Consider the following 26,676-nt stretch of genomic DNA (forward strand, 5'->3'; position numbering starts at 1 on the left):
CGCCGCTGCCCATAATAGTTGTGAAGAATTTAGTGGTGCGATTAATCCTGCTGAAAAACTGTTGTTCACAAAATTTAATAGAGTAGTCATTCGTGGAAAACGTGGTAGTGGAGTAACGGTGCTTTTTAGCCCTGATCTGCAGCGGCGTACTCATTAAATTAAGAAAGAATTTTGTAGATAATACCAATATCTACTTATTCCCTAAATTAAAAACAAATAACCCAATCACAGGGTATCAAATAATGCAGAAACTTGTAGCCGCAAGTGGCTTAAAAAATTCAGAATCAATTACTTCAACTAAGCTTCGTAAACATTTGGCAACAATGACCCAAGTATTTAATATGTCTTCGAACGATATAGAACAATAGGCATCTTTTATGGGTCATACGGGTGATGTGCACAAACAAGTTTATCGGTTACCTGACGATATCCACCAAAGTGCCAAAATTTCTAAGTTGCTTTTATTGATGGAAAAAGGAGAAGCTGCAGAATTTAAAGATAAAGCGTTGGATGACATTGACATTAATTTAGATGAGAAAATAGTTCCCGAACATGACGATTGGGACAACGAAAATGACGTGTATTTACTTCACAGACAACAAATAAAAGGCGAATTTTGGTTCCTTGGTCAGCCGAGCAAAACAAAATTGCCAAATCATTTTTTGCATCACATATTAAAAACAAACTTCCTCCGAAGAGGAAGAAAGTGGAAGAACTGAATGCCAAATATACCACTATTTTTGACAATAAAACATGGCCACAGATTAAAGTTTTTATACAAAATATTTATAAAAAAAATAATACCTAAATAATAGTCATTTGTTGTACAAGACGATAAAATTGTAAGTTATCTTCGAGAGCGTTTTTTAGCGTCGAGACGCTAATTATGCTCGAGAAGATAATGCAATTTTATCGTCGTGTGATATACATTTTTTTCTTTAGCAAGACTTCAAATTCAGGTGAAAAATAAAATTTCAAAGAAAATTGCAATTTTTAGCACAAAAATCGCAATTGTGTTGCTCCGTTTATAGGGATATGAATTACTCTGTATCCAATATAAAATCAATCCAGTACCTCGAATGAAGTGTTTAAGTAAACGAGGACAAGTTGTGATGCTCCAAAAATAGATATTTCTAATTATGTTAATTGTAAAATTTCAGTTGTTTTTAATCCTTAATGTGTTTGAACTTGTAAATTTTATTGAATAAAAAAAAGTTATTTTATTATAAAACTATTATTATAATTATTTTATAAAACATTTTATCTACTCTTAGGTGCCCAAATAGGTTATCATACTATTGTAAAACACAAACTAAATTATATTTTAAAGTTCAAATTTCCGAAAATAAATTAAAAAGTAATTAAAAAAACTTTAAAAATATTATTTTTAACACAAAAGCTATTTCTGCAAGTGTCATGAAAAACTATAATTCAAAAAATTTATTCGTTGGAAAAATTGAATACTTGAAGAAAATAAAAAAACTTACATTGTGTTCTTTTAATTGAGAACGCATTCTAATATTTTACATAAAAGTTTATCAAATTGAAAGTTGGGTGAGACAGTAAAATTTAAAAATTTCTGTAACAAACCTTAATTAGCAATTTGAGAAATTTAATTTAGTTATTTACTAATTTAAAGTACTGGTTTTAGAGTATGAAACTACCTGAAGTATTCATCTATCTGATTCAGAACTCTAAGCAATTCGCACAGCAACCAATAATTAAAGGGGTTAGAATAAAAAGGGTGAAAGTGCATTTTTGACATATTTCGAGATAAGTACGACTCCGAACAGATAAGGGACATATTTATTAGAATAAAAAGTCGAGAAGTAATTTTTAATACAGTTGGAGCCATCTATTGCATAGTAGAAAAATTAGATGAATGAAGGTGCAGTTTCCGTTGGAATAGAAAAGGTGTAGACCATAGTATCTACCCCCCCCCCCCCCTAGTAAGGTTAGTGCCGGAGAAAAAGTGGAGAGAGTTTCTAGCGCCAAATGAGTTCGGAATCGGGAACTAAAAATTTAGCGGCAAATTCAAAATGTATGTTCTGAATTTAAGGCGGAAAATTCAAAAAGGATATAGGGGAAGCCGGGGCATAATGAGCACCCTAAGGACATTGGGTAATTTTGATCTTGTTCGTGGTAATATGGAAATTATTTAGTTCTATATAGTTACATATTTATTATTTTTTATTAAAAAATACAATTTTAACCTAAAACTCACTTAACAATAAAAAAAAATAATAAAAAATGTCAAGTTAACAAAAAAACCATTATGCCCCGGGTATGGGGCACAATGAGCACAGCATTTAAGAAAAGTTTTGCTTATTTCTGGCACTGTTCACAAATATATTTACACTCATCGTCATCGTCCTCTTCTCCAGCACAGGAGCAATGAGCCCATTTTTCGCATACACAACAACTTACCCACCCTTCAGTTGATTGCAAGTATGAGTATCCACAGTATAGACAATCTACATCGGAAACGTCACTTTCCGAGTAATCTTCAACAGTTTTTTGTTTTTTCACATTGGTTTTAGACCTTTTGGCTTCTTTTTTGTGTTTACGTTTTCTGTTTTGTTTTCATTTTCATCCTCATCATTCTTAAACACTTTTCGTTTTTTAGATTCAGCGTTAGAATTTCTAGCCTCTTTAATTTGAGTTGACTCCATGAGCTCGTTCTTGTAGGGCGATTCTGTTAAAATAGCTGTCTTTCCCCGATTCTTGTCTGCCTTTGTTTCTCTGTAGTCTTTGGAATGGGTAAAATTTGCTGTGGAGAAGCAAACACAAATTTAGTTGGCTTATCGTTTTGATAAGGTAAATCGTGAAAAGGCAATCTGTTTGACATCCCAGGCTGTGGGGAGTGCCTTATGTTTTGGAAGGTAAGTCTGAAAAAGGTGATCTGTTTGACGGTCCAGGTTGTGGAGAGGGCCTTATGCTTTGTGCAGGTGGCGTGTTCTGCCGAGGCTCCATAATTCCAGCATTTTGCGACTGTTCTATATTTGTAGTATCCGCTGCCACAAAATCAGCATCCACAAAAATATTTGGGTTAGGTGGCCATATCCCGGTAGCTTTAAAACCATTTATAGCTATTGACATTGTTCCCGCTGGAATAAACGCCTTTCCAAAAAGTTCAGTCACTTGGTAGTGAGTAACTACTCGACCTTAACCAATTTTTTATTTCGTCAGCGTAATAGACACTTAATGGTTTCATGAAGCTTACATCTAGTGGCTGGAGTTTATGGGTACAATGAGGTAGAAAACACAACAGAACTACACCATGCTGTCTTGCAAGGTCAATAAGTTTTAAATTTTTTGTGTGCGTAAAATGGCATCTAACAATAACAACACAATATTTTCATTTGAAGCTCTTGACCATGCTACGAATTTTTTAAACCATTTAACAAACAAATCACCTTGCATCCAGCCTGAATCATTACACTCAGCCAAAGACCCTGGTGGTGCGCCATCTAACAGTTCCGGCTTCATTCGTTTCCTTGAAAAATAAAAAGTGGAGGCATGAATGAACCATCTGCACCCATACATATTTCCACAGTAAGCATCTTCCCTCTCTTTGCGGACGACAAAGACCCAACTTGCTTTTTCCCTTTGGTTGCGATAATTTTATTGAGACTTTTGGCAACAGTGGTTATGCCAGTCTCATCAACATTAAATAATCGATCTGCCGTTATCTGGTATTTCTCAATAGTCGTAGTTAGAAGTTCAAAGAACCTATTTACTGAAATTTTGTTAAACCCATAGCGCGTGCTGCAGAAGTTGCCTCTGGTTTTCTCAAAGATAGAACATCATGCCTTTTAAGGCAAGCAGACAACCAATCTTCTCCCGCCATTTTGGTGGTATGATTAAAGTTATGGGAAATTTCGTTTCGTTCTGCTAACTGATATGCAACTTTTCGAAGGTCTCTTGATGTAAGCCCAAAAAGGGCGATTTTCCATATCTTGAATATAGCCAACCAACTCCAATTCCTGCTCTGGTGTAAATACCGGTTTGAAGAATCCATGCCTTTTTTAACGGCACAAGACATGTCTTGATTGGCTTGGTATTTACGTATGCGACGTTGTAAAGAAGCACGAGGAACAGCATAATTTGTAGCAGCAGTTTGACACGCCATGTTTCGATTTATAACAGCATCAATTGTTGTGCCATTCCATTCTCTGTCCAAGATTGTCTGTTGGTCTGTTTTATATAATTACGCACCATATTTGCTTAACTGAAATAGAAACAAACGTTGGTTTAAGAGTGTATCTAACAGCTTGATAACGAGGGGCAATACGGACAGGGGCATTATGGGCACCCTATTATTGCTCATTTTGCCCCGCTCATTATGCCCCACGCTTCAATCGGCAATCACTGATTGCCGTAGTATACTAAACAATATCATACAAAATTATATCACGTGTACAAAGAGATATCTATTACAAATAACGACCGCAGCGAACGGTTGATTCGTCTAAACTGAGTTGCCTGTTACGGCACGCGCCTTTTACATTATGCTAGAGAGGTGTTGCCAAACTGCATTGGAAATTTTTTAAATTTAAGGAATTGTTCATCACGCTCCGGTGCTCATTTTGCCCCGGCTTCCCCTACTGAATTTTAGGCGGGAAATTCAAAAAGTATATACTGAATTTTAGGTGGGAAATTCAAAATGTTCCGAATTTTATATGGAAAACAAATATAATCATAAAATAATAAATAAAAACTTATTCTATGCCAAAATATATTCTCTGTCCAAAAATGTAGTATACACTTATGCAATTTTGTATACCATAAATGTATAACATATCAGATAGAGACATATGTTTTGGTACAGGAAAAATTTTTATTTATTATTTTATGACTATATCTGTTTTCCATTACATTAAAACATCAACATAAAAAACAGATATTCTTAGAAATTTATTTATTTCTGTAATTTATAAAATTTGAGGAATCACAGAGGTATAATAAATTATATAGATCTAAGTCATCACTGCTATTGTGGTGGTCTTCACCTGTATCCACGAAACTAGGCTCCATTCTGAACTTAACCATCTATTCACTGCAACCTGCAAAATGATATATGGAATTACACACAAGCAAGCAACCAAAATAAGTAAGCCCTATGTTTGTATATATATATATATATATATGTGTGTGTGTGTGTGTGTGTGTGTGTGTGGTGTGTGTGTGTGTGTGTGTGTGTTTGTGTCCTAAGCTGTAAACAACTACTATATGTACTGCAATGTTGAGTGAAATATCTCATTCATTTACAATTATAATGTTTTGAAAATCTTTATACACAAAGAGGAGGTAACATTCTTTCCGTAATTTATATCAAAGGTATTCATTTTAAATACAGTGTTCACAAATTATACACAATTTCTTTGAATTTCATGTATAGTTCATGAATATGTACCTATGTATAATTAAAGTAATAGAGAGTGAAATATCTCATTCATTTACAATTAAAATGTTTTGAAAACCCTTTTACACAAAGAGTAGGTAACATTCTTTCCAGAATTTACATCAAGGGTGAATTTTTAAATACACAGTGTTCACAAATTATAAGCAATTTCTTTGAATTTCATGAATATGTAACTAAGTATAATTAAAGTAAAATATGTAACTATGTACAATAAAAGGAAAATATGTGATTATGTATAATTAAAGTAAAATATGTAACTGTTTAAATAAATGTAAAATATGTAACTATGTAAGTATATTAAAAGTAAAATATGTAACTATTTAAATAAAAGTTAAAATATGTAACTGTGTACTACAATGGGGAGCGAGACAAGGACATAGCATTTCTCCCAAACTGTTCACCCTTGTTCTATAAGACAAGGTAGATACAGATGAAAGCAATTGTGAAAGACCTAGATTCAGGAGCAGGTGGAAAATGTTTGATGATGAAGATATATGTAAAACAATAAAAAGAATTTTAAAGATTCCATATGAGTCCAGTAAATAGAAAACACAATTTTATTTGTTTACAACAAAATGGCAATATGAGACTGTAAACAAAAATGCAGATATTGCATAAGCAGAATATAATGCTATTTACAAAAAAAGCAGACACATTTTTTGTAGAACATGTATACAATATAAAAATCATAGGGTATTATTAATGAAGAAGCTTTTCAAAATTCATTGAAGAGAACTATAACATACAAATTGTACAGTTTTATACTGGAAATAATTTAATTACACTTATGACCTGTACTTACAAAATTGTTTTCTCCTACTTTCATATTTTCTGTGAGCTACTAATTTCATAGGATCTATCATAGTGTAGTCTGGTTTGTCTTTAAGTAAGTTAATAAACTTCTGGTCTCTGTCATTTACAATTGCATTTACACATTTACACCACATATACAGAGAAAGTCTAACAATAAATTTACATATATTTATACCTGTACTTGAATGGATTTTACAGCTGAATGGTGCAAAATTTAAAAAATTAATCAATTCTTTATTCAATATGTAGTGTTATGGTTGCAAATGGCAGATCTTTGGAATTAGGTAAAACAATTTTGAAAGGGCCTCAGATACAATATATGTTAAAAACTTTCCAGGCACTGTTAAATTAGACATATTATATATCCTAGCTTCAATGAAATCTGTATCCTCTTTCTTTACTTTAAATAACATATTATATTTACATTGCTCGCAGGAAACCTTCTTCAATACTTTCGTTGCTACATATTCTGCAACATAGGTTACAGTACACCTTCCCACCCGAGTTCTCTTAACGTTTGAAACTGAAAGAGGAAGTGAAATGTTCACTTCAGGTGCCAAAGGTTTACAACCTGGTAATACCTCACCTGTTAAAAAAAAAACGTAATGTATCTAATGCTCCCTCACTAACATCGTTTTCACAATTGTTTTCAGGTGAATGAAAGGACATGAAATTATTTATAAGCAAAGCTTTGAAAGTGGTTATAGCATCTGACACACTTACTGAACGATCTGTAACTCTATAACTTCTAATTAATCCGCAAAAATTTTCTAAAGTGTCTTGTTGAAAAGCTCTTAACAGTAAGTAATTATTATTAGATTTTAATAATTTCTGCTTTAAATATAAAAACCACGGATGGTAAAAATCAAATTTTTTAAAGACGGTAAAGAAACAAATTTCTGTTTTCTTTTATCAAAAAATTTCATTTTGTATAAAACAGTTATAGAGTTTTTCCAGAATTGCTCATGGTTAGATGTCAATGTACAACCACCTTTCAAAGATTTGTATCTGCCACTTCAGTAGTTAGATTCACTTCAGCTTCTAAAATGAAATGTATAAATAAATATATAAAGATAATATCAGACTACTTACTCCACTCTACAAGTTTCACCATTAAACTTCCAACTTGGTGACTGAATACTTGTGTGCAATTTTTGACCTTCATCTTTTTTATTTTATGTCTTAAAACATATTCGTCCGTTAATTTAGGGCAAATTCTCAAGGGCTCCATAGCATCTAGTTGATAAAATTCCTCTATATGCTCCCATTTAGCAATACCCTTTTTTCCATTTATCTCAAAATGAAGATCCTTATTTAACAAATTGTTCCTCAGCCCTTTGAATAAATGTGGGGTATCAAAGAGAGGAACAATTTCTTTGCAATTAACAAGAAACCCAAAATATTTATAATCTTGCCCAATTCTAACATACTCTGCCCTGGAGTCTTGGACCAATGAATTAACTGCAGCAGCATTTGGCCCTCCTTGGTCGCATACCGTAGCTACCACAGTCAATCCAATATTTTGAAGCTCCTGAATTAAATTAATTATTAATGTTTTCAACCTTCCACTTTTTGTTGCTCCATCGCTAAATGTGTAGCAGATTGGCTGCTTCCATTGTCTGTATACACCTTTAATCAAGAAAACATTTATATAATTGGCAAAATTTGGGCATCTCTCATTACCATAATCTTCTAATCCCTCAATTTTATCTTCTTTTTAATTGTATTGAATATTTGTTGACAAAAACATTTCATCAAATATTAACAAACAGTTTCGGTCCTTTAGCGTCATTTTTTGGACACTCTTTTGTAACATATTAAACATTATGTCATTAATTCCAGGAAGCAACTTCACTTTATTCAATAAATTTGTTAAGGTTCTTTTAGATGGCAAAGAAAAAATTTTTGAGAGCAGTTTGTATCCTTTTCCACTGCCTTTAAATAGTGTTAGAGCCAGGATCTTCTCATCTAATGTAAATTTCCTTCCCTTCAATTTTTGTTTTTGGGTACGAATTTGGGATAAAATAAATGTATATGTCAAGGGATTTACCTGCTCAGCCAATTTTCTAAATGGTACAGTTTTTGATAAACGTTTAGCAGCTTCTAATTTTTCTTGATAATTTGATAGCCTATATGCCAACTTATGAATTTTGTTACTTGATTCAATGATTTTTGTATACATTTTTCTATTCCTGGGTGTTAAGTACTGCTTTCTTGATACTTCAATACTTTTTAAAATACTTCTCCTTGCCTTTCTGGCTTGCCATTTGCCTTTGCCATCATCAACACATGGGGTGTGTTGCTGAGAAGTACTAGGTGTGTGAAAATCTGTGAAAATAATGGAATAATATTACAATTAGAAATATAAATCATTTTTATATATTACCATGCATGCCAACAAAGTTCCTTTTATTTGGATTTTTTGGGATCTCTATTTCACTCTGAAAATCTAAATTTTAAATACAATTATAATATTTTTAAAAAATATGACAAATAAATCTATTAGTATTTATTACTAGAATAATGAATTTCTTACCATCAGTAAGAAATTCATTATAATAAGAATGTAAGTCATATTTTGGGCAATACGCTCTTTAATACACTCTAACCTAACCAAGCTCTTATATGACATTTAACATGCCCTTAAATAGTGTCAGAGTTGCCAAGTCTCCAGTTTTTTCATACTCTCACATAATATTATAGAAATGCATATAAAAATTCATAGATTTTAGTTAAATTAAAGATAATAATCAAATGCATATACAATAAAATTGATTAAAATGATATAAAAAATTAATAGTATTAATTAAATTACCGTATATAATAGAAATGATAAATAGAAACAGAAAATATTTGTTTTATACTTATTTAAAACTTGTAGCTTCTCATAATACAAATTATAATTTCGTAGAAGTAACTTATATTTTAAACCTTCATATACATTTTACAAAAAAAAATATGGCAAGTTTTATACTTATTTAAAATTTGTAGCTTCTCATAACACAAATTATTATTTCGTAAAAGTAACTTTATATTTGTAACATTCATATACATATTTTACTAAAATAAATACGGCAACACTGTGACGCGGTGCATTGAGGAAAATTTATTTGGTTAGGTTAGAGTGTACTAAATCAGAATTCGTGATTCTAAAAAAGTTTTGAAAACCTATGTCACATCTGTACTCCATGTTTAAATCATCAACGTCATTCAGCAATAAATCACCAATAAACTCTTCTGTACTATACTTTTTCCTGCCTCGTACAAGGCTGGGCCTTACCCAAAATCGCCTTGGGCGACGACGACAGCGTTGTTGTTGACTTTCTGCAACTGCAATGATAATTGCAGCAGCCGCAACTGCAGCATCTTCAGAGTCACTCATTATTTAAAAAATGTAATCAAAATTCACTAACTAATTTATTTAACTTGCTTGATCAGTGACTGTCGCTCAACTAGTCTACATATACTGTGGTGTGTGGACAAGTCAAAAGTCGACCTTGTCGATCGACATAGTCTGGACACGGCTCTACATTTATTTATCTATTAAAGGAAGGACCCTTTTTTGCAGTTAAATTTTAAATATGTTTATGTTTAACAACAATCAAAAATATAAACAGCAGCAACATATAAATAACTATATCATATAAGTGAATACACTGTGACTGATTAAACAACAAACATACTCAAAAGTAAAAACACACCTTATGAGAAAATGAGAAGAGATCTTTCAGGGTCATAGGTCAAGTTATCATTTACACTTTGAATACTTGAGAATACCTCTGCAAGACTTATATTATAGACAGCTGTGATCAGAATCATAAAAGTTACCAATATCCAGAACAGAAGAAAAATAGGTTAGCTATTCCAGATCCAGTAATATAAGCTTTATAACACTCCCAAGTCAAGTTTTTTACATTGAGATCGTAAACTAGAAAAAACAATGTAGTCGAGAATGAGAATTTTTGAAGGTCAGATGAGCCTTATTTTTTTCCAATATGACACATTAGAGACAGGAAGGATACCATCGAGGAAAGCTAGAAGAAACAAACTTTTTAATAGGAACAAAATTTGCCATACCATTACTCAATACTTAATAAAAAATTTTATGGTAGTTTCAATATTATTCTTTACAATAGTTAAAGCCCAATTGACAAGTCCACAATAATCATTAAGATTACCATAATCAAAATTTTCAAAGTCCAAGTATGATTCAGTGGATGACCAGTTAAAAGTAGTACCTAAACAAATATCACATTCAGTTGCAGTGTGATGAAAATTATTCTCCAATATTAAATCAGAAGCTATAGTTACTGACCGAGGATGATTACAAAAGAAAAAATCTAAGAATACGTTATGAGAGTTATGTATGGGGTAAACTTGTTTTAAATCTAAAAAAGACAAATATTCATTTACAACAGTAGCAGGATAACATACAGGGAAGTGTGCTAATAAACCATCTTGATCAGGTGAATTCCACAAAGTCAAAGTATAATATCTAGAACACTGTATTAATTAAAGCTGTTCTTACAGCATTATGGTTATTTGAGAATTCTTGAAGTGTAAGTTCTGGTTGTTCTAATGCAATTGGTATTTCATTTGGTACTTCATCACCTATTCCAATTGCCATATTATGTAAGACAGTAGTTGCAACTATTACAACTAACGTTGTTTGCTCCTTGATGCGCATACCCACTGAAAGACATGGAAAACGTCTCTTCCAAATTCCAAATGCTCTCTCTACAACATTCCGAGTTCGTATGTGAGCCCTGTTGTATGCATGTTCTGAACGTGTTTGTGGATTCATCAGTGGTGTTAACAAATACTTCTTACAAGTATATCCACTATCACCTAATAAGTAGCAGTCAGGAAATTCATTGTTTTCAAGTCTGGCCCGTAAGAGGGAATCATTAAAAATTGTTGAGTCGTGTACGCTTCCAGGCCACCGAGCAACTATATCTATAAATTTCAATTGGGCATTGCATGTTGCTTGAACATTTATCGAAAACCATCCTTTTTTGTTTCTGAACAACTCAACATGCTCTCCTCCAGGAGCTTGTATTTTTATATGGGTGCAATCTATCGCTCCAAGAACCCTCGGAGATCTTGAAATTTGGTAAAAATCATTTTGCACCTTATTTAATTCATTACGGTTCTGTGGCAATTGTACAAACTCGAGGACGTAATAGAGCAATGTAATGGGATACTTTTCTTACAATGCGACAGACTGTTGCTTTTGAAACATTAAAGTGATCACCAGTACATATTTGAAACGATCCTGTTGCATAAAAACTAAGAGCAATTAACAATTTATTTCGCACATCTATTGGTCTATTTTTGTTGCTTACAGGATGCAATTGGTTACCGATCAAATTTAATCATTGATCTACTGAATTTTTTGATAATCTAAACCTAGTTATAAAGTCCACATCATCAAATTCAGCAAAAGGGTTTCTTCGTTGCAGCTGCAAGCATGGTCTTCTCCTTCGCTGCTCATTTCCGTCATCAGAGGATGATGATGATGAAGATAGTAATCTAAAATAAATATATATGTATACAAAATTCAAATTGTCTGATATAATTACGTTTACCTGCAATACATTGTTGATAATTTCAAGTTAAACTAATAAATTTTCTTTATTATTGATATTTAAAGTGAGGTTAGCTGTCAACTTATTTAAAGAATAAATATTTATTTGGCCGATATTGGACTAATAACTTATTTGGAGTTTATTCATAGAATAAGTCTTATTTGACGTTGGTGAAACGCAGATATGTCAGTTTTATTGGTCGAATTTTATTCATTGATACTACATTGAGCTATTTGTTATTGGTGAAACCGGCCCTTAGAAATAAATTTTTCTATTGTAGCATGTACAGAGTCTACGGGCATGTAAGTATGCCTTGGAAGAAAGAATACAATTTTTACGTGTTGTATTGTTGTTGCTGATTGTAAAAACGTATATAATATAGTTAACATGGCCTTGTTCTTATTTTGACCAGAACAACTATCGCTGTAAAGTGCTATCGTCTTAACTCCATGCCTCTGGTCGAGTTGAGTCAAATACTTAAAAATGATTGAACATACTTCATTACATCCACGTTTGCCATCAGTTTTACCCCATAAATAACAAAAACCGCGTCTGGTTCCACTTTCATAAATAGTTTCATTGTACATAGCATACTTTCGTGAGTAATATAAAAGTAGATTGACCCCATGAGGAATGTTTAACACTTTCTGCATATCAAAACTTGCGCATATAAAACTATTATCTGATTTACCTATTTTTTGGTCAGATAAAAATAAGTCCATACTCTGATACATACAGAGTCCATACAGTTTATCTGTATCATGTGTTTCATAATATTGCACTTCTTGTTCTGAGAATGTAATATCTTTATCTTTTTTAGCTTCACACAGATGACACTTATCTTTTTTAGGTAAGTGAAATCCAATATTAAAATCATTATTAAAAATTGTTCTGAAAACTTTCAATGATACATCGGCTTTAACATGTTTTTCGGATAGATCCTTTATAAACAGTCTATATAAGAAAGACACGTTCCTTAATTCATTCGGTAGATATTTCTTTGAAGAGCTATACCTACAGTAATGAGAAGGAATCGCTGGAAGATCTCTTATGTATTCTTGAACACATCGTTTTACATCCGGCTTTGTTTTATGTGGTGTGTCACGTTTGCCTCTCTGATCTGGTTTAACGAACTTCTCATTAATTACATTGTCTCGTGTATATTTTATTGTCATCTGAGAAATATTCAGCGTTTTTAAAAGAAATTGTTGACAAACCTCAACTTTTTTGGTATTCCATGAGATGTAATATCTAAAAGTTCTGTTCCTTCTACTACATTCTGTATATGTTAGCCTACGTTTAATTTCAACCTCTTTTAGACATGATAATAGCCACTCCCTCTGCTTTTGATGACTACCTAAACCCCAATAATATTCAAAGATATCATGTCGCTGTTGTTCCGTAAAATGATTCCTACAACCATGTTGGCATACTGTACTCTTACACGGATTTTCTGGAACTGATTTTCCTCTACCTAAAATATTTTCACGTTTTTGAAGATGCTTCTTATTTAGCTTTTTAGGTTTTTTCATTCCTGTGTTTCCAACAACATTGATAGTTTGTTCCAGAACAGCTTCAGAGTCAGAGCTTGAAAAGTAGAAGTCAGAATCTATATTTTCGTGAAACGAATAATCGGAGCATCTGTCAAAAAACTGTCAAAGTTGAAACACGCTTTTTGAAGTTCCTTATAAATTTTTAGAGATTTAAATAGTATTAAATACAGTTCCGTAGTAGTATTCATAGAAATTAGACGTGCCTTCAGTACAGCAACATTCGAGACTCCAGTAAACCGCCCATTGTTTGAATTTAATACAATTAATATTGTGCTTTAAATTGTGAAATTTGTTGCATTCTAACAGCAATATCTTGTATTGTACCACCTACCATATGAGTGTCAATAGTGGGGGGAAACCCCTTGACCCCAAAAAACCCACAAAACCAGCTATATCTGGAAATATATTCGATAGTCAAAGTGATGCCGAAATGGATATTTCTGTAAGTACTCCAATTCCAATCAATTTGATGAATAATGCAAATACAACCAATCTGAATGAGACACAACAAAAAGTAATAAAACAGGTAAGGCAAGCATTTTTATTCAATAGTAATGATCTAGGCCCATATCATGTATATATCGAGAATAGCTCTACTGAGTTTAAAGGTAAACTAAATCCTTTAAAGATTGGTGAAATTATTTTGTCTAACTTTCCTGAAGCAGACAATATGATTTCAAGTATAGACGCCATTGGCCGAAATAGAATTAGAGTCAAATGCAAAGATTATAAAACTGCTAATAACCTCATTAAAAACAAAACTCTAGAAATATTTCGTTTAAATAATTTAGATCTGTATATTTCAAAATTTATTTTACACAAACAAGGAGTTATTAGGGATATAGACACAGATTTATCGGGGCCTGCGTAGCGCAAGCGGTAGGATGCTTGCCTCGCACGCCGGTGGTTCGGAGTTCGAATCCTACCGCCGGCAAGAACAACTAGACATTTTTAAAAAATGTCTATAGGCCCCAGGTCGACTCAGCCTGAATAAAATGAGTACCTTGGGTAAAACCAGGGGTAATAATAGGCGGTTGAAGCATAGCACTGGCCATGTTACCTTCCTAGTATACCGTAGGCCCTAGATATAGCAGACTACCCTGCTATACTCCCAAAGCCGCGAAGCGGTATAAAACGGGAGACTATTATATATTATAAAAGAATTACGCGTAAAGTAGAAAAAATTGTTAATGAGGAAAAAATTGTCGAATATGTCCCTACTAAGTCTTGTATTGTGACCTTTAAATGTAAATGCAAACTTTACCTAAATATATAGTCATCAATAAGGTTATTAAAGAAGTTGAAATATATAAACAGAAAGTTTTGTTATGTTTTAACTGTCTTAGATACGGCCACTTGGGAAATCAATGTAGGAGTCAGCCAAGATGTATCAGATGCCAAGAAACTCATAATTCAAAGAATTGTACAAAAGTTGAGTTCACACAAGTATGTTTCAGTTGTAAGGGGAATCATTTGACCACAAACTTAAGCGCATGCCCAGAATTTACACGACAAAAGTTAATAAAAGAAAACGATGAGTTTAACAAACGTTAATTTTTACGATTCAAATAAACAAGTGCCTAAGAATTCATATGCTAGTGTTCTTAGGACCAATACAGCCAACAATGATACAAATTTTTCACAAAATTTACAACCTTGTACTTCCTCCCAAGGAAATAATTTTGCTAAATTTACATTTAATCCTCACACAAATACCAGTAGGCCGAATAAAAGGCAGAAACCAAATAATTCAGACCCAACTGATATAGCTAGAAAAGAAATAGTATCTACAGTTAAAAGTCAATTTTACCAAAAAAACTTAAACATTGCAGATTTACGGTCAGAAGAGTTAAATTCTTCTGTAATAAATGTCATTTTAGATTCGGTTCTTACAATTATTAATTCAATTAAACAAAATAATAATTTTAATATTTCAAAAGCTTATGTAATTCAGATAATTAGTAACTATTTTAACCAAAATCTAGCATCAAATTCGCAGACTTAAATAAAATAAACATATTACAGTGGAACTGTCGTTCAGCAGTTGCCAATAAAGAAAATTTAGAATATTTACTTTATCAGAACGACATCACTATAGCTCTATTATCTGAAAACTGGTTCAAACCGGGAAAATATTGTAATTTTAAAGAATTTAATTGTGTTCGAGCGAAGGACTAAATATAAATGTTCAAAAGGCCAAATATGTGTGTTGCACTAGGTCAAGCAACCCGACACCTACACGAATAATAATTGATGACCTAGAACTGGAAGGTGTTGACACCTTCATATACTTAGGGTCGCTGCACCAAAGATAACAACGTCAGTGAAGAAATCAAAAGAAGAATAGTGCTCGCCAATAAGTGTTACTGTGGCTTAAGAAGACAGATGGCCTCAAAATTGACTAGAAAAATTAAACTGACTATACAAAACACTAATAAGACCAGTGCTAACATATGGTTCAGAAACTTGGACACTAACACAGAATGACCAAGAATTGCTCAAACGTTTTGAGCGAAAAATACTAAGACGAATATATGGAGGCATAAAAGAACAAGGTTTGTGGCGCAGGTGTTACAATTTTGAGTTGTATAGAAGATTTGGAGAACCTTACGTTGTAAAATTTATTAAGGTAGCACGCCTCAGATGGATAGGTCATGTAATCAGACGAGAGGAAGATGCCATAGTCAGAAAAGTTTTTGACCGAAGAGGGCCGATCGGACAACGAAGAAGAGGAAGACCGAGACTTAGGTACCAAGACAACCTAGAAAATGATTTGAAGTCTATCGGAATTAGAGCATGGAGAAGAGTTGCCAGAGACAGGGGCGAATGGAGGATTGTTCTGAAGAAGGCTTTGGCTCATAAAGAGCTGTAACGCCACTGATGATGATGATGAATTGTGTTCGAGCTGATCGCCCTGATGGAGATGGCGGTTGTGCAATCCTTTTGAAATCCAACATCATATATGAAGAAATAAATTTTCAAAATACGTATTCGTTTACATATAAGTGTATTTCAATAAAAATTTCACATTTCAAGAAACCTTTACATATAATTTCTCTATATAATGAACCCAGGAACAAAGTTTTAATTCAACAATGGATCAATTTTTTAGAAAATATACCAAAACCATTTATAATTGGAGACGATTTTAACGCACACAATTTGGCATGGGGCTGCGAAGTTGATGATAGATTAGGTCTTCTAGATGCTATAGAATACTGTAATTTAGAATATTTAGACGACGGATCCCCCACTCTTGCTATTTCCAATAAACCTTCTGCTGTAGACTTAACCATTTGTTCCCGAGATATTGCCTCTCATTTTCGTTGGAATACTCCACAAGAACCTTATGGATCTAATCATGTGCCAATTATTTTTTCATCACAAAGTTTCTCCGCAGCAGAAGCCAAATCCAGTAGAAAACATAGAATCTGGAACCTTAGCAGAGCCAATTGGAAGATCTATACTAGTACTTTGGAAACAATGAAAATACCATTAATCTACGAAGAATTGTTGACAAATATAAGCCAAGCAGCCAACGTCGCTATCCCAAAACATTCTTCCATTAAAGAAAAAAACAAAGGTCATATTCCGAAACCATGGTGGAACAGTCATTGTCAGTTAGCAGCTGAAAATAGAAAACATGCGTTTATAAATTATAAACAGAATGCAACGCTCCAAAACCTAATGGAGTATAAACGACTAGATGTTATTGCAAAGAAAATCTTCAAACAGAAGAAAAAGAAAAATTAGATTGATTTCTGCGAAACCCTTAACTCAAGAACACCAATAAAAGATGTCTGGCAAAAAGTTAATTGTTTTAAAAACCGCAAACAAGCCAACAAAGTGCCTATTGATCCCGAAGATACATGGTTGCAGAAATTCCATAGAAAAATTGCCCCGGCATGGGTTCCAAATGACGACACTGTACAAGAACATATCCAAACAGTACCCCGACAAAACCACAATTTTGAGGAAAATTTTCATTTATGGGAATTGCATCGAGCCCTTGAACAAAGAAATAATACTTCTCCAGGTATTGACAATGTGTCATATTCGCTGTTATACAACTTACCTATACAATATAAAATTTCACTAGTAAACATTTTCAACAATATTTGGAAAAATAAGACACTAGTACCAAATAGTTGGAAAGAGTACCTGGTAATTCCGATTAAAAAACCTGGCAGACCAGAACGTGATCCAAGTTCTTACCGACCTATCTCCTTATCATCATGTGTTTTAAAAACATTTGAAAGAATAATTAAAAATAGATTTGAACATTGGCTAGAACACGATTCCAATTTCCCAATATGGTTTTCGCAAGTCTAGGTCCACTCAAGACGCAACTACAGCTCTAGTTACTTCAATTCAGCTTAATTTTACATCAAATAAGTCTACAGCAGCTGCGTTCCTTGACGTTTCTGCTGCTTTTGATAATGTCAATTTAGACATTCTTTACCAAAAAATGTTGTATATTGGAATCCCTAGACCATTTACTCTCTTTTTAAAATCTTTATATTCTAACAGACTAACTTTTTTAAAAATTAATAATGAGGAATTTTCATACCCCTGACTGACTAATATTGGATTGCCACAGGGGAGTATTTTAAGCCCGATTTTATACATCCTGTACAATATAGATCTTGGAAGTTAGTATACCGAACCACACAAAAATTCTTCAATATGCTGATGATGTTGTTTTATACACAACAGGAAAATTGTTAAGTACCTGTGAGGATAATTTGAAAGTCACATTAGAAATCGTAAATCCGTACTATGAAGAAATAGGTTTATCAATTTCTGACACAAAAACTGAGGTGTGTTACTTTTCACAAAAACATAGAGTTCCACAAGGCAATCTTAATGTGGGAAAGTTTAATTTCCCTAATAAAAAACTGTATTAAGTATCTTGGTACCTATCTAGACAGGAAATTGTTATGGAAAGATCACATTCATCAAATTGTTAAAAAATCCGAAAACTCAATAAACATTTAAAGAGCTTTCTGTAAAACAAATTGGGGACCAGACCCAAATATTGCTTTGATGTTTTACCGTAACATGATCAAGCCGATTTTCGATTATAACTGTCATTTATTTGGATCAGCGTCCAATACATATCTAAACAAACTTGAAATTCAAAAAAATAAATGCATGAGATTATGCCTAGGTTATTTAAAATCCACTCCAGTCCAAATAATGGAAAATGAAGCGGTGGAACCTCCATTGCATTTACGCCGCCAATTCCTTAGCGTCAAATTCACAGTCCGAATTATGTCCAAAAATTGTAAATACCTTCAAGATCTTAATGAGCTAACAGTTTTAGACTTCACCCATAGGTACTGGAGAACTAAAAAGTCTATACCTTTGGTAGAAAGCTATCTAAGTACGGTAAAATATAATGATATTCTCTATAAAAGCCAAATTCCGCCCTACTACGGTGAAATGGCAAAAACACTATTTTCTAGAAAGGTTAGGATATGTTACTTAAACTCACATTTACTCCCAAATATGTTTAATATAATTATTAAAGAAAATGGACAAATTATCAGTACATTTTTACTGATGGGTCAAAAGATGCAAATGGAACGGGCTGTGCAATGTTCCACGAAAATAAAAATTACCATCACCAGTATAGCTTAACCAGTGAATGCTCAATCCTACTAGCAACTATGTTATATTTACTGACAGTAAAAGCGTGGTCGACAGATTTAACAACATTCAAACAGTCAAACACATAAACCACATTAAACCGAAAGTTCTTAAAATTCTTTATGAAACTATACAATTAGGATTAAATTTAATAATTACATGGATCAAGGACCATTCGGGAATAAAAGGCAATGAGATCTTTGACAATTTGGCTTAATCAGCATATATGCTGGGAGAAAAAGTAAACAGAAATTTAATTCCAGCGACAGATATTGACACCGTTAGTAGAGAAAAACTTAAAAATAATTGACATTTACATTACAGAGAATGTAAGACTGGCTTAAACTTTTATCATTGTAACACTAGGATACCCTCAATAAGATGGTTCTACACAGAATCTAATCGATATTTTATAAAGACCATTAATCGGCTGAGAGCAAATCATGATCTTACTTCATCTTACATGCATGGAATCGGCTTATCAAATACTCCCAATTGTACTGTGGTAAAATAGGCGATCTAACACATATTATATTAGAATGTGATTTACAACTTATTAATGTAAACGAAATTTATAAGGAATTAATAAATTCTAAGTGTTGTTTTCCAACAAACCTTAATCTTTTAATATTTTCAAATAATATGGAAATTCTTCATTGAATTTACAAACATCTTAAAATATGTAAATATAAGTTGTAAATAGTATATAGACAGAATCTGTTAATATGATTTGAAAAAAAAAACATAAAAGAAATAAGAAAATGGGAAAAGAACAAAAAACAAAAAAATAAATTAAAAAAAAGAACAAAAAACAGTAAAAAACAAAAAACAACAAAAAAAAAGAATAATCGGAGTCGAATCTTTTCTGTCTTTTAATTATTGGCTGATTACTGTTTACAGCCTCAACAGAATCTGAACTAGAATAATACACTAATTTTACATTTATTCTCAGCAATATTCTCAGCCAAACAATCCAAATCATTTTGTGATAACGTTAATATATCAGTTTCAACTGAGAGATTTTGAATGATTTGAATATCGTATTCTCTTATTTCTTCATCCTTTTGGTGTTTTCCCAGTAACGCGATCTTGTAACTCCTTGCTGAAGCCATACTCTACAATTTTTTAAATCTATTGTTTAAAAAAAGAAGAAGTATTTTAAAAACTTACCAGAGTATAAAAACACACCCTTTAAAGGCACAAAATGATTTTACAGCCAAAACACAGATTTTACAACCGAAATGCAGACAAATTAATGCGGTACAACACGTTTTTAAACAGATAAATAACACTAAACAGGTAGTCAGAAATTTAAACCGCATTTTTTCGGCATTCGGCTGTATTCGGAACAAAACAATAATCTTAAGCGCCCGACCGGTTATCTTAAACGACTGAAATGATTTTACAACCGAAATACGGACAAATTAATGCTGCACAAAACGTTTCTATAAACAGAGAAATAACATAAACAGATAGTCAGAAATTAAACATCACTTTTTCGGCATTTAGCTGTATTAGGAACAAAATAATAATCTTAAGCGCCAGACCGGCTATCTTAAACTTCTATCTTATTGTTATTATTGAAACCACAGAAAACAACCCAAAATGAGTGGAAAAGTGACTAAAAGATGTAGAAAATTAGTAGAACTCGGATCAAAAGCACAAAAAGTAAGTATAAATTAGATTTTTAGGTTTATATGTAAATCCATTTGTGACAAATATAAAATTGTTAAGCCGTTTAGGCTTAACGAATAGAGGGAAGATTTTGAGAATTCATTTTATAGTGCGGTTGCTTTAACAAAATCGATCTTAGAAAAATTTAATTCTGGTAGGGCTTCAGAAAATTCTGATCACTCTGCAAAATTAAATGCAATTGAAAATAATGTAGGTTCTTGTGCAATCAAACTTCCAACGATTGAGATGCCAAAATTCAATGGCGATTTCGAAAGATGGATGGATTTTCGCGATTCATTTGACTCACTTATAATAAAAAATTCCAATTTAAGCAAAATTCAAAAATTTCACTATTTAAAGTCGTCTATTTCGGGCAATGCGGCTACAGTGATCAGTTCATTGCCACTTTCAGCATCTAACTTCCAGTTAGCTTGGCAATTAATTTGCGAAAGATACGCTAATAAATGTATTCTTAAATTTAGCCATACAAAGGCAATTTTTAATCTACCAAAAATATGTAAGGAAAATCCACAGCAGCTTCGTCAGCTGTTGGATTCAGCTGTTCTAAGTAATTTACGGTCTTTAAAGTCTCTCGGTGAACCCACTGATCAGTGAAGTACACTTTTATCATATATAGTCGTAGATAAATTAGATACAGTTACTGAGCGTGAATGGGATCTATCAAAAACCAGTAGCGCAACATTCGATGATCTTATAGAGTTTCTAAAAAGAAGGGCTGATATTTTAGAAAATCGTATTCTTAAAACGAGTGAGAATAAAGATAATTTTCAAAGGAATTGTTCTAAGGGCAAATTTTCAAAATTCTTCATTTCCACGCAAGTATCATGTCAGTTTTGTCAAAATGCACATAAGATATCGAATTGTCCAGAATTTCTACGACTTAGTGTTAAGCAAAGAGCGGAACAGGTAAAAGGTCTCAAGCTTTGTTTAAATTGTTTACATACCGGGAACATCAGTAAAGGTTGTAAGTATGGCAAGTGTCATAAGTGTGCTCTGAAACATCACACATTGCTTCATGTGGACACAAATCTCTCTTCGCTTGCTCCTCATGATTCTTCAGTGCCTCAAGGTTCAGGTATAACTTCTTCATCAGAAAATCAAAGCTCATCAGTTGTTAATCTTGCTGCTTATCATCCTGATAACCAAGTACTTCTATCAACAGTCTCAATTCTTGTTAAGGACTCTCGAGGTCAATTCCAATCAGCTAAAGCCATTCTCGATTCTGGTTCACAGTCTAACTTCATATCTGAAGACTTTGTCAATAAATTGGGGTTAGAAAGAGAGGTAATAGAAATGTCAGTATCAGGCATTAGTCAGGTGCCTTCTCTTATAAATTCAAAATGCTTGGTCGAACTTGAGGCAGTGCATTCAAAATTCGTTCTGTCACTTCCATGTTTAATTGTAAGGAAATTATGCAATTCGCTACCAAGTTTCCCGATCAGCACTGCTAATCTCAATATTCCTCAAAATATTACTCTAGCCGATCCTACTTTCAATAAACCGTCTAGGATAGATATTCTTATCGGATCTGCAGTATTTTGGGATCTTCTTCAAGTAGGGCAAATACGGTTAGGTCGAAACATGCCTACTCTTCAGAAAACTCGTTTTGGTTGGATTAGGATGGTGTCAATTCCTCTTAAGGAGTCGCCTAATAGTCTGGGTGAGTCGAGACAAATCGGTGCTAAACAATTCTACCATATTGAGCGAAGATTCAATTCTAATCCTTTGTTGCGACAACAATATTTCGAATTCATGCAGGAATACATTGATATGGGACATATGTCGAAATGTTCTCCCAGTTCTTCAGATAAAGTTTCTTATTTCTTGCCTCATCATCCAGTCATAAAGGGAGAAAGTTCTACTACCAAGTTTCGGGTAGTTTTCAATGGTAGTTCTCCTCCTAGTTCTGGGGTATCATTCAATAATCTTCAAATGGTAGGTCCAATTATTCAAAGCGATCTTCTTTCTATTCTATTGCGCTTTCGTCAGCATACTTATGTAGTTTCGGCTGAAATAGCCAAAATGTATCGCCAGGTTCTAGTTAATCCTGAGCAGCGTAGCTTGCAGCAAATTCTCTGGAGATTCAGTCCTGAAGAAGAGTTGAGCTCTTATCAGCTGAACACAATCACGTATGGTACGGCTTCCGCTTCCTTTCTTGCTACCAGATGTCTACTCCAACTCTCCTTGGAGTCTTCTGGCACAAATCCTAAGGCAGCTCAAATAATTCGCGATGATTTCTACGTCGACGATTTGTTAACTGGGTCAGACTCGGCCACCGATCTTGCTATCGCAAGTGCGGAAATAAGTGATATTCTTCAACGTGGTTGTTTTCCTTTAAGAAAATGGGTTTCAAACTGTTCATCTATCATTCAAGGGCTTAATGCATCTGCAGTAGAGTCTAATTTTCTTCGCATAGGGGATAGCACTAAAGCGTTAGGTATTCTATGGCACATTGATGAAGATGTTTTAAGTTATCATGTAAATACCCCTGTATCTAATTCAGCAAGCAAACGTACAATTCTTTCAAATATAGCTCAGATATTTGACCCGTTAGGTCTATTTCCTTGTATCATTAAGGCCAAGATCATAATTCAAGAAATTTGGTCTGAGCACTTGGAATGGGATCAATCGGTTCCTGTAAGCATTCACACAAAATGGTTAATATTCAAGGATCAACTGTCTTTGCTAAATAACCTCAAAATACCTCGTCACGTTATCTGTAGCAATTATATTCTCCTCGAGTTACATGGGTTTTCAGATGCCTCTGAACAGGCATATGGAGCATGCATTTATACTCGTAGTATAAATTCTTCAGGTGAGGTTACAGTTCAACTTCTTTGTGCAAAGAGTAAGGTTGCTCCGCTCAAGAAAATCACGCTTCCAAGACTAGAGCTCATGGGAGCTCTAATTTTATCAAGACTCTCTAATAAGGTAATTCAATCGCTTACACTTAAGTTGACAAACATTTTTCTATGGTCAGATTCCACAATAGTACTTGGTTGGATCAAAACTCCTCCCAATCTTCTTAAAACCTTTGTTGCGAATCGTGTCTCGGAGATTACATCAAATATAAGTTCTGGTACATGGTCTCATGTAGGTTCCAAGGAAAACCCTGCAGATCTTCTTACTAGAGGTGTTGACCCTTCTTTGATTCAGGCTTCCAATCTGTGGTGGAATGGTCCTGAATTTCTTGGTTCAGAAGATATTGTCTGGCCTAATCAACCCTCTCAATTATGCAAGGAGCTTCCTGAATTAAAGAATAATTTATTGTCTTTGATTACTATACCAGAAATTGAATTTCCGTTCGACCGTTTCTCCAGTTTCAAACGATTGTCACGTTGTGTGGCATACTGCTTGCGTTTCATATATAATAGCCAAAAATTAAATGATCAAAGGTTAGTTGGCTCTCTATCTCTTAAGGAAATTGAAAATGCAGAGTTATGCATAATCAAGTTAGTTCAAGGTCAAGCATTTGCTCAAGAAATTCATGTATTACGTTCAGGTAAATCTCTACCGTCCAAGAGTAACTTGCTTTCTTTATGTCCATTTCTTGATAGTGGTCTTCTTCGTGTTGGAGGAAGACAAAAAAATGCTTCTTTTGATAAAGATAAGAAACATCCCATAGTCCTACCATCCAGTCATCATGTTACAAAATTAATATTTACGGATCTTCACATTGCTTCCATGCACGCAGGTCCTCAGCATCTTTTGTATCTCATGCGTGAGAAATATTGGCCAATTCATGGCAAAAACACAGCTAAGGCTATTTTTCGCAATTGCATAACATGTTTCAAGGCACGTCCCACCTCTAATAATCCATTGATGGCTAATCTTCCATCATATCGAGTTCAGCCCTCCTTTCCCTTTTGCTATACTGGTGTCGATTATGCCGGGCCCTTTCCACTCAAGGACAGGAGAGGACGGGGGTTCAAAGGTTACAAGGGTTACGCTTGCCTATTTATATGCCTTAGCACAAAGGCATTGCACTTAGAGTTGGTTTCAGATTTGTCAACGTCTACCTTTATTAATGCTCTTCGGCGCTTCGTGTTAAGACGGGGCTTGCCTTCTCAGATATATTCGGATAATGGAACCAATTTTGTCGGTGCTAGAAATGAGCTGGTCACTGTAGTGGAATTCTTAAAAAATAACGAAAGTAATATTCTAGATGAATGTGTTAATCAGCATATTTCCTGGAAATTTATACCGGGTTATTTCCCTCACTTTGGCGGAATTTGGGAAGCCGGGGTCAAATCGGTTAAGTTTCATATGAAAAGAGTATTGTCCAATTCTTAGTTGGTTTACGAAGATTTTCAAACGGTATTAGTACAGATAGAGGGAATATGAAACTCAAGGCCTATTTCCCCTCTCTCTAATGACCCATCCGACCTAAATCCCTTGACACCTGCTCACTTTTTAATCGGGCGATCTCTTCGCCATCTTCCCGAGAAGGATGTCACGAACGAAAAGATGTACCGACTACTGCATCACGAAAGACTTCAAATGCTTCAACAACACTTTTGGCAGCGTTGGTCATTGGAATTCATCTCAGAGTTGCAGCAGCATCAAAAATGGAGAAGGACCTCCGACAACATAACCACGAACACGATGGTTCTCATAAAGGATAGGAATCTTCCTCCTAGAAGATGGTTACTTGGTCGGATCTATCAGCTTCATCCTGGCTCCGATGGTGTGGTTCGTGTCGTGTGTATACGAACTGGTCAAGGAATCATTCGTAGGGCAGTGTCCAATATCTGCCCTCTTCCTATATGCAGTGAAAGTGATATCAGTGACTGATTATCGTGTTATATAACTGTTTTATTTGATTTATGTACGCCTAATGTTATTCATATATGTTTGAAAGTTTAGCCCTTTCAAGGCGGGGGGCATGTTCAAGTTTCATTCTTCTAAATGAATATAATTATGTTTATATTTTGGGCAAGGCCCACCCTGTAGGTTTAACCGTCGAGGCAGCTTGCTAGCGCCGTCCGGCAACAGTCTAGAAATATACGTTCTAAAGTCAACGTAGTTTTTCTGTTTCTGGCTCATTATTCATCTAATCAATGGGTGTAAAATCACCATACTTCAAGCAAAGCAAACATACAGTCCACTTCTAATTCGAGGGTATCCATCAGTTTGTCTTCTGTAATGGGCAAATAGTCATTATACATTTTTCTTGCGATTCCTGCATTATTTGTATTTTTGCAAACTGGTAAAAACTGCCACTCCTCCTCAAAGTTTTCTTTGAATTGGACAGGCAAATCTCTGGAATACATTAGAGCCCTCAGATTATTCACGCATGCATCTCCCACTTTTTTCCCTGGACGAATGGATGAATAATACTTAATTTCGTAATAGTCATTTAAAAATTGGTGATCAATATATTTAACTTTGTATGGATTTTTGGAATTTTTACGGGCCTCTTTAATTATTTCCACATTATTGGATGGTGAATAAATGCATTTATTTTTTTTTTCTTTCGATGGTGGAGTGAAACACACACTATCGCACTCCATTTGCGAGTGAACCTTAACTAAATATTTCTGTATAATTACCGTCTCATTTTCGTTGCAGAAAAGCTGAAGTTAATTAGCCAATGTCACATTGCGATTTTGTGCAGAACATCCATCGCTATAAAAAATTTTTGGTTTGTCCGTTTCTTGGGCATCTAACTATTCATTTAAAAAATCAATTATACAAGATGTAAAGGAGTTGGCATCTAATTTGCCCTCTCCCTCATGCCATACATAACAAACTACCTTACTATTTGTTAAATTATAGATGGTGCAAGTTATGGCATGCTAGTTTCTGTTTAAAGTATACCATGCCTGCTGGGACGACAGGGACAAGTTGGACCGCTTGTACATCCATTGTAAATACGCACACTTTTCCTTTCAATGCATCTTCTTTATCCTTGATTTTTTCCTTTCTAGCGCGATCTTTTTGGTTAATG

The 26,676-nt window shown here is 33.8% G+C and overlaps 1 protein-coding gene across 1 annotated transcript; it reads left to right on the plus strand.

Moving 5' to 3' along the window:
* The first annotated feature begins 13,713 nt into the window (after positions 1–13,713).
* LOC140450761 (uncharacterized) lies at positions 13,714–25,019 on the plus strand. Its single transcript, XM_072544433.1, has 3 exons — positions 13,714–13,905; positions 16,416–16,995; positions 21,343–25,019. The coding sequence occupies exons 1-3, from the start codon at positions 13,714–13,716 to the stop codon at positions 25,017–25,019; spliced, it is 4,449 nt and encodes a 1,482-aa protein (XP_072400534.1).
* Positions 25,020–26,676: the final 1,657 nt, after the last annotated feature.

The sequence above is a fragment of the Diabrotica undecimpunctata genome, chromosome 9 (assembly GCF_040954645.1).
Source record: "Diabrotica undecimpunctata isolate CICGRU chromosome 9, icDiaUnde3, whole genome shotgun sequence".
NCBI classification, from domain to species: domain Eukaryota; kingdom Metazoa; phylum Arthropoda; class Insecta; order Coleoptera; family Chrysomelidae; genus Diabrotica; species Diabrotica undecimpunctata.

What these genes read in the sequence shown, in the direction of transcription:
- LOC140450761 (XM_072544433.1), top strand. Translation starts at nt 13,714, where the DNA reads ATGAGTGTCAATAGTGGGGGGAAACCCCTTGACCCCAAAAAACCCACA. An exon ending in AACAAAAAGTAATAAAACAG is followed by an intron (nt 13,906 to 16,415) that starts GTAAGGCAAGCA and finishes TCACATTTCAAG; the next exon opens with AAACCTTTACATATAATTTC. An exon ending in ACCATGGTGGAACAGTCATT is followed by an intron (nt 16,996 to 21,342) that starts GTCAGTTAGCAG and finishes TATCATATATAG; the next exon opens with TCGTAGATAAATTAGATACA.